Raw genomic sequence first — 15,759 nt, forward strand, 5'->3', positions numbered from 1 at the left:
AAAAAAAAAACCGTGGTGGAAAACTGAGCAAATGAATTTGGAAAACTTATCGTAAAAAAATCGTAAAGTTTTAAAAAATTTTGATCAAAAGTATCGAAATTCTTACGGGGAATTTTTTAAGTATCATCCAATCAATTTAAATTTTTAAAAACTTGTTTTTTTAATAAAGACATTCCTAATAACGATATGACACTACTTTATTTTTGCTTGGAGCTAAAAAAGCTGACGAAACTTTATTGGAAAGTCAAATTACAAAAAAAATTTTTAACAAGAGAAATAGGAACCAATATTGTCCACAATATAAAATAATTTGATATGTTTTTGTTTATGTTTTAAATTTTATTTTTTCATTAACATTTTTGACAACAAAAACAATGCAAATAACACGGAAAAGTTATTTCGCGCTCTGATGGGTCACTTGTTTCATTTTAGTTGTGTATTTATGCACAAAATTTTCAAACTAAAAACAAAATCTTGATTTGTTAGAAAAAAATTAAGAAAAAACAACCGAATGTTAAAAAATCTAACGAAATACAAACTGGCTCGTTTGTTTTTAACAAACTTGATTGCATTTTTCTTGTATTTTCTTTGTTTTTTGAAATATAGCTTACACCAGTACTGAATCCGTATTAGGAGGGATTGCGACAAAAAATTTAAAATAAAATACACGAACATAAAGTAGTGTCATATAGGTATAAACACAGTTCAGAAAAAAATTGTCAAAAATCGAAGCGAATTTTAAGAGATCTGCACTAGAGATATACGCCGCCGATAAACGCCGCCGCCACCGCCGCCGCCTCCGATTTTAGTCGTTTTTCGCACGCCGCCGACGAATGTCAAAAATAACGGCGCGGCGGCGGCGGCGGCGACGTCCGGCGCGGTACTATATTTTCTACTCATTTAAGACTGTTTAGGCCATTTATTGTTCATGTCAAAAAATTGGTCGGATATGGTCGAAAGTGGTATCAATGGATGCGCACCACTGCCAGTTATAAGAAACTAATTGCGAAATTTAACTCTTTCTAACTGTTCATAAGTTATTAAAAAAAAACAGGCGCTTTCGATGTCAGCTTAACACGGACTTTGCATCACCCAATTCACCAAGTTATTAAAACAAATCACTAAAAGAAAAGTTTTATAATATTATTTATTTATTTTTTCAAAAAGTTGATAATGAAAAATGCAAATAAAATGGCCCAAGGCGAACATATTTTCAAGTGACCTCAAGTTGTTAAAAAAGCAAATTACCCAAAAAAGGTGCCGATTTAAAAAAAAAATTTACACTGCGATTGGCTGAAGCGAATAAGCGAAATCAGTGATGCAAAATCCTTTTGTAGGTTCTAGGGGCATAAACACTCCTTTGAAATGATTCTTACCTCATATTTAAGTTGAGGATATATGTACGTATGAGGAGGGTTTAAAAAATCACTCGGGCTTACATTTAAATACCTGTTGTGTATTTGCGAAACTATACAAAGCGTCTGAAATGTTAATTTTGATTTTCACACTTCATCCCAAGTCTCCCGGTTTGACATTTCCTAAGGTTGGCGGCCCTATCCAAAACTAGTCCCTTGGAGTGAATCACATTGTTAATAGCATACCAACCAAGTTTAAATATAACCTACGCGTTACGGCTCCTTTTACAAATGTGAATACGTAGTCACATATATTTACCAGGTGAGGCTTTGTCCTTCGCAAGAACACCCAAAGTGGTGAAGCAAAAGCTTTTCCAAAACAATCGAACTAATGATCGTGTGTGCTACTACCCTAAAGTAGTGGACAGTCGAACTAGTCTGAAAACTGAAGCTACGCGGTCATCCTTTCTAAAATATCGTTTTGATTTAACGAAGACTATTGAAATCAATGTTGTGAACACAGACGTCGGCAAAATTTGATCTACATTTTAAAAATTGTATCCAGGGTCATTGTAAAATTTTAATTATGTAGATGCGCCGAGGATTATACGATTTTCACTCATGAGCTACGCAATTACATCCACTTAGACTGCTTATGATTTCGAGGGCGGCATCCTTGGCCGAATAGTTACTCCCTAACGTTTCAAGGTGTTTCTCTCGTGTAGCTCGGCAGCATAGCGCGTCAAAAACCTCCGTTAGAAAGTCTTCGGAACTACACCTAGAGCTTCTAGGAAAGTGACGTCGACGAAGGTACATATGTGTTCGAAGTCGCAGTCCTATAGCTTCTGTGCTGGCATATGGTGTGAGGGTCAGGAGGCGTGGTAGCGACTGGTGGTCTGGATTGCTACTGTTCGCACATCGGGAATTGTAGCTCCTAATCATCGGGAATTGTAGCTCGGAAAAACTGGATGCGCCCTGTACCACGAGAGGCATGAGTATTAATAGACCATGAATAGCAACCGTGAGTCGCCTTTGTGCGTGACCGCCACGGAGCCACAAATGATTTAAAGAAATTGTGTTCGCGACGATTATTAGGAGTTAACCCGGTGAAACTACGCTTTGCACGAGATATACAGACAAAACTGTGACCATTTTATGTATCTCTATTTCTTTTTTTTTTTTTTGTAGTATATTTTTATCAGCTCATTTTTTACTTGGTAACACCTACAGACATGTGACCTAGGGTGTCCGATATTTAGCAACTTTTTTGCACTCCACACCCCATACATACATTTACTTTAAGTCTGACAACAAGTTATAAATGGTTTTTGAGTTTTTTTTAGAAAATCCCACAAATCAATATATTTAAGAAAACTAGCAGTGAAAGAAACTTTTATTCAAATTTAGTGCGGGCATATAGTGTTATATTAAAAATATGTTGGAATTTATTTCGAGAACTAAGCCGGCCCCCACAGTTCGTAAACAAATGGCAAAGGCACTTTCGTTCTAAAAACAAAATATTTTTTTTAGAACTCGGGGTTCGGACATAAATTTTGTTTCCTTTTTTATTTTCGAATAACTAGAAATTTATTGGCATTTTTAATTTAGTTACTTTAATTTTATGTATGTGTTGACGCATTACATTTTTAACCAACAAATTTTGGTAAACTGCGTTCTTGGCAGATTCTGGTATGACATATTAAAATGCACCCTCTGTGAAAATAATTTGTTAGAGCCAATAAAGACCCTGGCAAAGTTGACATAGTTATAACGCTATAGTCATAGCCATATTTTTACTTAAGAATACCTATTTTCGAGGGTTATTGGTGGCATAATCTAAAAAATTAAACCATTTCATCAAAAGAAGAAAATGCATAAATTAATAACAAATTGCGCAATTAATGAATCATTTAGTCAAAATGTATCCAAAACAAAAATATCTAATAAGTTAATAATTTCTCCAACTCAAATAATTATAGGTTATGGATATGGAGAAAAATCAATTGGTTTGCTATGGTATTATTATGGCTAGGGCGTTATGATATGGAATTATGTATTACAATTACATTATGAACCAATCACATTGATTTCCGTAAGTTGGTTGGATCAACTGTTTTATGTGGATATGAATGCGGCAAGTTCGCCAGGCTTTAAAAACGAAGGTATACCACTTTTAAAAAGCCATATCTGCATATAGTGAATGTAAAAATGAAATGATTTTTTTTGTTTCTCCTGTCAAACTTTAAATTTGTTGGTTAGGGCTAATGGGAATTAAGCTAACGATATATACATATGTATTCATACATACACTTTTAGTGGAAATAAGAAAGCCAAAGGCTAAGATCTAATTGTAATTGAATTTGAAAACCTAAGTGACTGATTTATTGTTATATATTATAAAATTGTTTACTAGGTAATATATACGTAAATGTTTAGTAAATGAAATATGTATCTGTAAAGTAGTGAACTAAATTATTTGAAGAATGGAACTATTCCAAGTGAAACAAAAAAAATTTCTATACTCATACTATTAATTAATTTTTATACACATAAACATTGTTATATTAATCTTTGTACATATTTCATAGTCTATAAACTTCTTTATTTTACTTTAAATATACCTTAACACATACATATGTACGTAAACACTTCAAGTTCCTTAGCCTTTTTGGTAATTATTACACAAGCCGACAAATTTTAGATCTAGAAATAGGCCTATACTTCTCTAAAGATCTTCGGTATTTGAATTAGCTGCCAGAAACTAGTATTAGCTTGGTCCCTACCGTGACAAAGAAATATATCCAACAACTCACCTTTCATTTCTTTGAAGTTGGCAAGGAATTTTTCCACAATGAAGTGTGTGTCACCCGTGACAAAAACAGTTGTCAGAAGTAAAGCATATATGACACTACTTTATTTTTGCTTGGATTCCAAGCTGAAAAAACTGACGAAACTTTATCGGAACTTCAAAACACAAAAACAATTGAATGAAAAAACGGGACCACTATTCCCCCAAAATTAGTGAGCTTGAGATGTTTTTGTTTATGTTTTACATTTTATTTTTACATTAACATTTTTAACAATAACAACAATGCAAATAACACGTGAAAATTACTTCAGTCTCTAATGGTTCACTTTTTTCACAAGAAATTTGATTTTAATTGTGTTTTCATCAGGCATGCTTAACCAACGAAACGATATCATTTCGTTACGATAATCAACGTTAATAAACGAAACGAAGTAATTTCGTTTCGTTTATTAACGTTAAGATCGTCAAATTAACGAAATGATTTCGTTTCGTTTTCTGCCATATCAAAACGAAATCAAATCGTTTATGTTGATTATTAATTTCAAACTATGCTGGCAAAGCTGATTGATGGCGGAGTCATTAAAGGTGAAAGCATTAGCCAAGCTGATTGCAACTTTTCTCATGAATTTTGACAGTACAAACATTTCTCAGAGTATTTCTGACATTACCACCAACGAATTACACAAACAAATTACATAGAGTTTGTGTGTGTATGTGCGCTCGTTGTTGCCACCTTACGGCTTCACCATGGCTATAGCATTGCCAGCACAATTCAAACATAAAGTATCACGTTTTTGTTAACGTTTTTAACGTTAACGAAAGCTTTTCGTTTCGGTTAAAAACGAGATACAATTTATCTTGATAATTTCTTTATCGATAATATTTCGAAGTGTTTCAACGGAAACGGTGGAAATTTTTTGATAAACGATTAGCTTAACGTTAAGGTGCATCCCTGGTTTTCATGCACCAAATTTTCAAACTAAAAACAAAATTTTCATGTGTCAGAAAAAAATAAAGAAAAAACGGCCGAATGTCAAAAAAAAACCTATCGAAATGCAAACTGGCTCGTTTGTTTTTAATGAACTACATTTAATTTTTCTTGCATTTCGTTAGTTTTTTCAAATATAGTTTACATATTTACACCAGTACTGAAGCCGTATTAGGAGGGAGTGCGACAAAAAATTGAAGATAAAATACAAGAAAAAATACACGAAAATAAAGTAGTGTCATATAGGTATAAGTAGACATTGCTTATACGCCTTTTAAACCTAATAGATACACGAACTAATTACACCGATATCTGTAAAGTACATAGGTTCTTTCATGGCCCCGCTTTTGAATCAAATCCTTAGAAAGTGAAAGTTTTTATTATTTTGTCCTACTCGTGATAACTATAATACTTATTATAACTTGGAGTATTGTGGATAAGACAAGTGTGGCATCTTAAGCATAGACGTCAAAATAATAAAAAAAAACGATCACCTGCTTTTAATGATACTATCGTGGTCTCATGCTGCGTCTCTTTCTATCACCCGCTGATGATATCACACTTGTTTTGTACACAATGATTTCCACATATACGAAAATGTTGTGACTTTATTTACATAACAGTAATAATGAATGTTATTTTTATTATTAGGCCTCGATGCACTGGGAGTTTTATTTAGAATCTAAATGTTAGATATATTGTGCTCCACCTTTCAGTCTATTAATGTATGTGGACCAGAGCTGTGCAGTAAATAATATACTTGGTAATAGTAATTGGTCATTTACAAGTATTTGGTAACTACAAATTTAATTATCAAGTACAATTACTTTTTACTGGTGCTTGGTAATAAATATGTACATAATTTTTAAATTCCTGATCAATTATTACAAATACTTTCAATTCTTTTAAATTATTTGTTAATATCTGATAAACTTAAAGAGACAAAGGAATTCCTTCACAACCTTTGTATTGTCTAACCATTATGTATTTTCTGGAAAGCCGAAGGTGGAGAAATGGTTGGGGAAATCTTCGGTCGAGAGCAGTATTTACATTATTTTTGTCTTGAAGGATATCTTTTGTATAAATAATCAAATTTTTATATGTATATTTTTTCCGAGCTTCATGATTGAAAAAATGTGTGTATGTGAAAAAATAAAATTTTCAATGAAAAGTATAAAGCTCATTATTCAGTCAACAAATAGTCAGAAAAGATTTAGAACGCTGAATTAAAAATGATTATAAATTTATGATCACCTAAACTAAACACATTTGATTCAAATATAATTCCAAAATGTGATTGAAAAACTATATTCAGTTTTTGATCATCAAAACTATTCACATTTGATTACCTCTATTGTTCAATTGTATGATAACTCATTATTTAGTCAGAAAGAGTAATCAAATTGTATGGATATGTAGGGAAATACAAAATTTAACCACCCAAATGCTGAGTGGGGTTATTAAAATATTAATGCTTTTTTCTTTAAAAATGTTTCAATTACTGAGTATTTGTAAAGATAATGATAAAATACCTGACTCTACCAGTTCTGATGTGGAGGCTCTTAATGTATTTAGGTACCTCTTCATGCGTCCCGTATTGTACCCAGTGAGAGTTTATAGCATTGTGTGTAAAACAAGTATGATATCTTATCCGTCAACTGCTTGACAGGATGTGTGATCTAAGAAAGCATAGGTGACCATAGGCTTCACAACTGTATTAAATTTCCAGTATACCATTTTGGGAGATAATTCTTGTTACTTTGTTCAAGACAGCTAGTTTTGTAAGAATGCTTCAGCAAAGATGAAATGTTCCGTACAATTATCTAACCCCGTGACGATGGAACATCCCATATACATATGTATCAATATATCGCAAGCAATTGTCGAAAAAAAATTATACGTAAATTTGTTTTTGTATCAAAATTACGTATTGGTGAAATACGTGACTTTCGTACCCTTATGTCAAAATACAAGAATCAAAACTAAAAATCTGTTTCGCTGTTTAGATGAAGCAAACTGAAGAATTTTTGAAAAGTATTAGGTCACGTTTGGGTCTGGGCTTTTTTCAAATGTTGTCGGTCGGTTATCTTAAATAAACATTTACAAATATATTTGCATAAAACGGTATGTAAAGCATCACTTTTATTTATATAAATTAAAACTACTTTATTTCTTGTATTTACTATAATTTTATAATTAATAATAGTATTTACTCATTTCCAAACACATATTTTATATTTGACTCTTTTGTAGTAGAAATTTGATTACAATTCATTGGTATTGCAATTCGTATATTTGTCACTTAATTTCAAGTACTTAAAATCCACGATATAAAATACATAACTTAATATTATATAAATTAGAGTAAAGAAAATATTAAGAAGAAAAAGAAGCCAAAATTTGTGAAACAAATAAATTCTAATTCAAGCGAGCCATAAAACTCAATGTTCTGCACAAGTTAGTTAAAATTGCTGTACACTTAAAAAAAATTCTGTTTAGCATAGTTAGCTAATAACTCAGTAATAAATATTCGCAATGTACATATATACAAATAATTACTTATTTATAAAATCATTGAAGAAAATCGTGCCAATAATAATAAAGTAATATATTAAAAGTATTTATAAGAAAAATTTAGGCCAATTAATACAAATACGTCGCTTTTAAAAGACCAATTATTAAATGTGCTACTTATGCTCAGAAAGAAATTGTCTTTACGTAAAATTTTTATTGTGATAAGGCAATGTTCGAATAAAACTTTGATATTTTATATGTTGCAATAGGGAAAATTTGAAAAAACTTTAGCAAAACTCATCGTCGAAAATCCTATGTAATATACATAGAGACTAGAGATGACGATCCCGGGATCCCGACCTTTTGAACGTCCCGAAAATCCCGGGATTACCGGGAGCTGAAAATAACATTTTTATATCTATTTAAATATTTTGGAACTTGTTCCAAAAATATTCCCTTTTAAAGAGCAAAACAAGCATAACACTGAGGAGCAAAGAAAAATTTAAAAAAAGCTATGGCAAGATTTTTGCTAATGGTCACTAGAGGTTTTTATTGAAAAGAACCTAAATGTGAATTAAGATTTTCCAATTTCAGGCTGTCCAGATATAAAAGTGCAAAAACTTGTTTTTTAGGTACATTTGAACTTCATTCGCAGATTTGTTTTTTTTTTTAAATCTTCATTCTACTTGAAAGAACCAAAGAGTCTTTGTTTGCTTCGTCTATAGAATTTCCGTGTTTAGCAAATTTGTCTATGATCCGATTTTTTTCGATACATCGATACCTGCGCAAAGCCCAGTAAACTCAAAAGATAATTTCCAAAATAAAAAAAAAAAAGATTTTCAAAAAACTCGAAATGGTTTTCTTGGTACTTTCAGGTACAATAACGATATTTTTAAAAAACAATTCCAGAAGTGACATGTGTACAATGTACTTAAATAATGTGTTTTTTGCTCTTTTAGGTTCGAATATCTCAAAAACTCGAGAAAACTTGTATTATTTTCATATTCAGCAACTCGATTAATGTAAATTTGATTTCAACCCAACTTTCCACAAAATGACTTTATTATTCTTATGCATTCGCAGGACTGTTTGGATAAAACAGCTGATTTTATTCTCAGCGGAAAATTTCATTTAATTACATACAGGCTCAATTTCAACACAGCTCCGGGACTGAACTTTCATACCCCGGGATATAAACATTTTCGAAAATCGTCATCCCTAATAGAGGAATATATCGACAGCTAAGCGAAATCATCAACTTCATATGTACCAGTTCGAAAAGTCCTATTTAAAGATATATTTGCAGACCGTCTAATCTCAAAAACTTGTTGTCATAATATAAATAATAAATATGTAACCAGTGTTTTAAAATATATAACTCAACGACTGATCGACACTTGTGTCCGCTGAAAGCGCCCATTGATTCCCCTAATTATGTGGCGTATACTGTTCATACATTTAAAAAATGTATTATGCTCATGCGATTGTATATGTAAAAAATTATGAATTTATACATTTTTTCTTGAAGTTATAAGTTTTTTATAGTTATTAAGATACTGAAACAATAAAATTGTTATTTGATTTTTCTTAAAATTTAAGCAAAGGTTCCCATAATTTTATCAAATAAATAAATTTGCATCACATGCACATTTGTACAAAAGACACCCCATGTTCGAATACACTCAAAAATATATGTAATAAAAAAAAAAAACAATTTACTATAGCATTTTTAATTTGCAATGGCGTAGTAAGGAATTGCTGATATCCAATACTCAAAAAGCTAACTAAAGTTGAGCTCGAATGAGGCCTCATCTAGATCCTGATAAAAATTTAGCACGCAAATGAAAACACAACGTCGGGACCTTGATATTTACCTGGATCAGTTTCGGATCCGTTTGGCGGTTCCATACAAGGTGGCAGCACGATGTCATACAAATATAGACAAAAATTCCATGTACTTTGTTGTTGTAAATCGATGGACTTATGTCCAAATCGTAAATTTATTTCAATGACATTACAAGATAGAGATGAGCATGTGACAGTGTTGTGCAAACCTATCTCTAGCAGATATAGACGAGTGACAGTGTTGCGTAAACTAAACTAACTTCAACAAATATGAGCATCTTCGATCGTCGATGGCTACCGAACATCGAAAACAGAATTTTAAATTCGTATTATGACAGCTTATCGCTGTCGAAATTTTCGTTGTGTATCTAACTTTTAATCACATATAAATTTCGTAGGAGTGCGGGTTCAAATCCCACTCCCGGGAGAAAAGGCTACGAAGAGATTTATAAGGTATAATCGAAACAGTTGTCGCCTTGTCCGTCCTGATGTCACGTTGTTTAAATTTTCCCAAATTATTAAATAAAATTATAAATTAAAAATTCTTTCAATTAAAAATGTGTTCATACTGTAACGAATTTTGTGGAAATTCCGCTTATTTGAAATCTTCTGCTAACGTTAGAATCGCTAAACTTTGAATAAATCACTCCAAGATTCAGTACTGCAAACTGGTCTTTATTTAGATTACTTTGGGAGTACTAATTCACAATTATACTTCACACCCAATAGCGTGTTTAAATCAAAACTTCAGCTTGCGCTGCTTTTATTCTCTCGGTTTCCTCGCGAACAGTTGTAGCTCATGCTTGGTTAGTTACCAGCTATATACATGTATGTATGTCTGTAGTCCACGCCTCTCTCATAGCCATTTGCGTGTGTATGTGTGAGTAACTACTTCGGTTGATTACTACATATTTGTGTGTGTGAGATATCTCTTCGTCGCCTTCTACATAAGAGTGGCTGCTTTATTGTTGTTGTGCATTTAGTAGCGGCTTAGTGATGCTAATATTCGTCATAATATATTTAAAAGCAATAAGGGTAACCCACGCTTAACTCATACAAATATACAACATTGGTTAATTCGTTGTAGTTCTATAAATAGAACAAAAGCAACAATACTAGTTTCTTTGAAACCGCCTTACCAACAAGTATAACTTTAACACATGACTACATAAAAAGTATGTACTGTGCAAAAAGAAGAAAATATGCAATGAAGGCAATTGGGATAAAGTTTACAACAACTAAGGCATGACGTGGTTGAATGCCACTTCAACCATCGTAGGAGTGCGGGTTCAAATCCCACTCCCGGGAGAAAAGGCTTTGAAGAGATTTACAAGGTATAACGAAACAACTGTCGCCTTGTCCGTCCTGATGTCACGTTGTTTAAATTTTTCCCAAATTGTTAAATAAAATATAAGTTTGTTGTCGACGCTGTATCGAATTAAAAGAAAGTTGTTTAAATCGAAAGCTTTTTGTGTTTACTGTTTACCTTCTACTTTTTTGCTACATAATAGTAATTATAACTTTATTGGAGTTAAGTAAGCTATTTGACCTATTTTGGTTTTCAGTGCAAATAAAACAATTTTACTTCACTGTCGCAGCTCGACGTTTCGCTAGTCACGCTAGCATCTTCTGGAGCGAGATCTATATTCAACAACAAAATCATTATACATATTTTGCATTACATTTTAATTTTTAACAATTAAACATTGAGTTACATATGACAAAAAACAAAAACTAAAAAACTTACATCATTTGTTTATAGTATTAACTAAAAAATTAACTAATTATTAGTACCGCGCGCATTGGGTATCATTGTCATACTAAAGTGCTTATAGGCATAGTAGGTACGCAGAGGCAATAGCTCCCATTACTGATACTTAGCATAGACTTGACTTGACTTGGCGTAAACTTGGCAACTTAGCCACGATTATACTCCACTTGGCGCATACAACCTGGCATCATAATCAGCGTTGAAATTTACTTTTAAATAAATGTCAATTTGTATGACAAAATGTCAAAATGAAATGGAAACAAACAAATGGCATCTCAAAATGTAAACGTCACTTAGAACTTACATAGAAAATCAAAATTCAACAGACTTCTAAGTCAAGTTAAGTGTTGCTAAGTTTTGAGTAATCAGTAACATGCAATGTTCATTTAACAGAACTGTAAGTGACAGTTCGCAAGCCAAGTCAAGTCTATGCTAAGTATCAGTAATGGAGCCTAATGTCAGCTGTGTCTTCTTTTTTATTGACTGTGTTTTCCCTTTGTTGCAATATTCGTAAGCTTTCCAAAGTGTATCTCGCTCTCCCTCGTTTGGTTTTGTCCAATATTTTTGTGTTTGTCAGATCAGCTGTGTGTCCACTGGTTGTTGTGTGTTGTGATAATGCGGTGTTGCTTGGTGCTCTGCTAGTCGTACTTTCAGTGACCTTCGGGTCGTGCCGATGTATAGCTTATTACATTCCTCGTTCTCTTTTCCTTTGCAAGTTATTTGGTATATGACGTTGCTTTGTTGTAGGGGTTCGATGGGGCTTTTTGTTTGTGTGAAGATATTGGATAGAGTGTGGTTCGATTTATATACGAGAGCAATGTTTTCTTTGTTTTTTAAAATATTTTTGCGAATGTGTTCGGTGAATTTCGGTATGTATGTTACGCTGTGATATTGCTTTGTTTTGTTTTCAGTTTGTGTTTGATGTTGGTTTTGGTTTATTTTCATAGTTTGTTGTTGTAATAAACTTGATATTGTGCTATCAGGGTAGTTGTTGCTTTTAAGTGTTTGTATTATTTTGTGGATGTTGCTGTTATGGAACTTCTCATGGCTTAGGAACAAAACTTTACTTATGAAGTTTTTAGCAGTGTTTATTTTATAGTTAAGGGGTTGAGAGGAGTAAAAGTTAATCATACGCCCAGAGGAAGTGGGTTTTGCGTACCACTCGAAAATTAAAGCATTGTTTATTTTGTGTATTTTTACATCCAGAAAGGGAATGCAGTTGTCTTTTTCTATTTCAAGCGTCAGGTGTAGTTTGTTGTGGTAGCTGTTGAGGGTGTCTAAGATTATTTGAACATCATTTCGTCGGACGATCGCAAATATGTCGTTCACATATTTGACTAAAAATTTAATTTGTACATTATGTTGCTGGTTTAATGTATTAACAGAGTTTTCAATGAGGTCATCCATTATGATGACCGCTATTGTAGGGGAGAGGGGGTTTCCCATGGGCATACCAAACGTTTGGGTGTATATCTTGGTATTATACATAAAGTAGTTATTGTCCAGCAAACAAAACTTGAGCAAGTCGCGGAATTTGTTTTTGGGGATATTTGTTACATTTTGTATTTTGTCCCATTTCTTCATTATAATATTAATAGCAAGGTGCGTTGGGATGTTGGTGAACAGAGAGACAACGTCGAAAGATACCAACACTTCATCGTCGTTTACCCGTATGCCTTTAAGTCTCTCTTCCAAATCAAACGCATTTCCTACGTTATACTTTTCGCTTATTATGGCTTTCATTGTATTTCATACATACTTGGGTAAGTGGTAGCACGGGACTGTCACTGACGATGCAATAGGGCGCAGGGGGAAGTTTGGCTTGTGGATTTTCGGTAATCCGTAGAGTCTCGGAGCGTTGGCTGCCGAGCACGATAGCTGTTGTTTTTCTCTTGCGCTAATGTATTTGTTTTTGTATAGCTCATTTACAATGTTATTATTTTTTCTTTTGCAGGTTTTTTGTTGGATCTGCTCTGGTTACTCTGTACGTGTTTCTGCCCTCTAATAGCTCGTTCATTTTAGTGACGTAGTCTTTTTTGTAGAGCACTGCCGTCTTATTGCCTTTGTCTGCTTCTGTTATCACTATTTCGTTTTTGTGTGGTTTTAGAAATGCTTTAGTTTTGTTGTGTACTTCGATTATGAATTTTCAGCTGCGTTGTTTTTTATGTTTCTTTTGAATTGCAGTATTTGATGACTTAGTTGGTTCCTCACTATTTCTTTTTCCCTTTCATCCTCTAACGTCTGTATTACTTGTTCCATTTCAGCAATTATATGTATAGGACTAAAGCTTGTGTTTGTTGTGGGTATAGTGAATTTTCTCCCAAGGGAGAGCAACCACTTTACTTCATGTGGAAAACTGATGTTCGTTTTGTTTACGAACCAATCATTTGTTGTATTTATACCGAGAATGTGAAAATGTTGGTGTTTCAGATTTTCTATTTTTGCTGTGTGTCTATCCCGTGTTTCTTTTGCTATTCTCTGTCCTAGAAAGTGTTGGTTGTTTGTAAATGTGTTGAGCTCAAGCTCACTGAGGCTGAGTTTCAGTTCTCTTTCGGCGTGACGTATACAATCTTTTATTGTTTTTATGTTAATATTTGTTTGTGTGATCTCTATATTTAATATTTTTCGTAGAAACAGTAGTTTTGTTCTGTGGAGTTGTTGTCTTACCCTTATCGAAGTTGAGTTTAAGGCAACATGTTTTATTGAGTTTGTTAGATGACTTGGCATTAAGTCATATCTTTTGCATTCTAGAAGAAATTTTAGATGTTCCGTTTGTTTTGCTAGTTTTTGTTTTTGTTTGCTGTAGTGTTTCATCATTATGCATGTATTTTCCCCGTGTTTGTACTTAATATGCTTGAAGAAATCTTTCATTTTGCAGTTTCTTTTTGTTGTTGGTAGATAAAAAATTCGGCAGGCCTTCCGATATGATTAATTATTGGTGATTCCGGTCAATTTTCTTAAATTTATTGGAGTTAAGTAGGCTATTTGACCTATTTTGGTTTTCAGTGCAAATAAAACAATTTTACTTCACTGTCGCAGCTCGACGTTTCGCTAGTCACCCTAGCATCTTCTGGAGCGAGATCTATATTCAACAACAAAATCATTATACATATTTTGCATTACATTTTAATTTTTAACAATTAAACATTGAGTTACATATGACAAAAAACAAAAACTAAAAAACTTACATTATTTGTTTATAGTATTAACTAAAAAATTAACTAATTATTAGTACCGCGCGCATTGGGTATCATTGTCATACTAAAGTGCTTATAGGCATAGTAGGTACGCAGAGGCAATGTCAGCTGTGTCTTCCTTTTTATTGACTGTGTTTTCCCTTTGTTGCAATATTCGTAAGCTTTCCAAAGTGTATCTCGCTCTCCCTCGTTTGTTTTTGTCCAATATTTTTGTGTTTGTCAGATCAGCTGTGTGTCCACTGGTTGTTGTGTGTTGTGATAATGCGGTGTTGCTTTTGTTTTTCTGTATGTCGGCTTGGTGCTCTGCTAGTCGTACTTCCAGTGACCTTCGGGTCGTGCCGATGTATAGCTTATTACATTCCTCGTTCTCTTTTCCTTTGCAAGTTATTTGGTATATGACGTTGCTTTGTTGTAGGGGTTCGATGGGGCTTTTTGTTTGTGTGAAGATATTGGATAGAGTGTGGTTCGATTTATATACGAGAGCAATGTTTTCTTTGTTTTTTAAAATATTTTTGCGAATGTGTTCGGTGAATTTCGGTATGTATGTTACGCTGTGATATTGCTTTGTTTTGTTTTCAGTTTGTGTTTGATGTTGGTTTTGGTTTATTTTCATAGTTTGTTGTTGTAATAAACTTGATATTGTGCTATCAGGGTAGTTGTTGCTTTTAAGTGTTTGTATTATTTTGTGGATGTTGCTGTTATGGAACTTCTCATGGCTTAGGGACAAAACTTTACTTATGAAGTTTTTAGCAGTGTTTATTTTATAGTTAAGGGGTTGAGAGGAGTAAAAGTTAATCATACGCCCAGAGGAAGTGGGTTTTTGCGTACCAGTCAAAAATTAAAGCATTGTTTATTTTGTGTATTTTTTTTTTTTTTTTTTCTGTTCACCAACATCCCAACGCACCTTGCTATTAATATTATAATGAAGAAATGGGACAAAATACAAAATGTAACAAATATCCCCCAAAACAAATTCCGCGACGTACTCTAGTTTTGTTTGCTGGACAATAACTACTTTATGTATAATAACAAGATATACAACCAAACGTTTGGTATGCCCATGGGAAACCCCCTCTCCCCTACAATAGCGGACATCATAATGGATGACCTCAATGAAAACTCTTTTAATACATTAAACCAGCAACATAATGTACAAATTAAGTTTTTAGTCAAATATGTGGACGACATATTTGCGATCGTCCGACGAAATGATGTTCAAATAATCTTAGACACCCTCAACAGCTACCACAACAAACTACACCTGACGCTTGAAATAGAAA

General features: G+C 33.1%; 1 protein-coding gene and 1 long non-coding RNA gene across 15 annotated transcripts in view; one reads left to right on the plus strand and one right to left on the minus strand.

The window, feature by feature from the left end:
- The window catches only part of LOC137250391 (cytokine receptor-like), a 243,328-nt gene extending 233,957 nt beyond the window's left edge, over positions 1 to 9,371 (plus strand). For 13 of the 14 annotated variants that reach the window (XM_067783093.1, XM_067783085.1, XM_067783097.1 and 10 more), the window contains one exon: positions 8,750 to 9,371. In XM_067783093.1, coding sequence (XP_067639194.1) covers positions 8,750 to 8,911 — 162 coding nt within the window. In that variant the 3' untranslated portion in view covers positions 8,912 to 9,371. The remainder of the gene's footprint in view (positions 1 to 8,749) is intronic. The other variant, XM_067783094.1, reaches the window with a different exon arrangement.
- Positions 9,372 to 14,302: 4,931 nt separating this feature from the next.
- Positions 14,303 to 15,187, minus strand: LOC137250392 (uncharacterized). The gene is made up of 2 exons (XR_010952933.1): positions 14,471 to 15,187; positions 14,303 to 14,364 (listed from the first exon to the last, which is right to left on the minus strand). It is a non-coding gene; the product is annotated as an uncharacterized lncRNA (long non-coding RNA).
- Between the last annotated feature and the right edge of the window lie 572 nt (positions 15,188 to 15,759).

This window comes from Eurosta solidaginis, chromosome 4 (assembly GCF_040869045.1).
Source record: "Eurosta solidaginis isolate ZX-2024a chromosome 4, ASM4086904v1, whole genome shotgun sequence".
Taxonomy (NCBI): domain Eukaryota; kingdom Metazoa; phylum Arthropoda; class Insecta; order Diptera; family Tephritidae; genus Eurosta; species Eurosta solidaginis.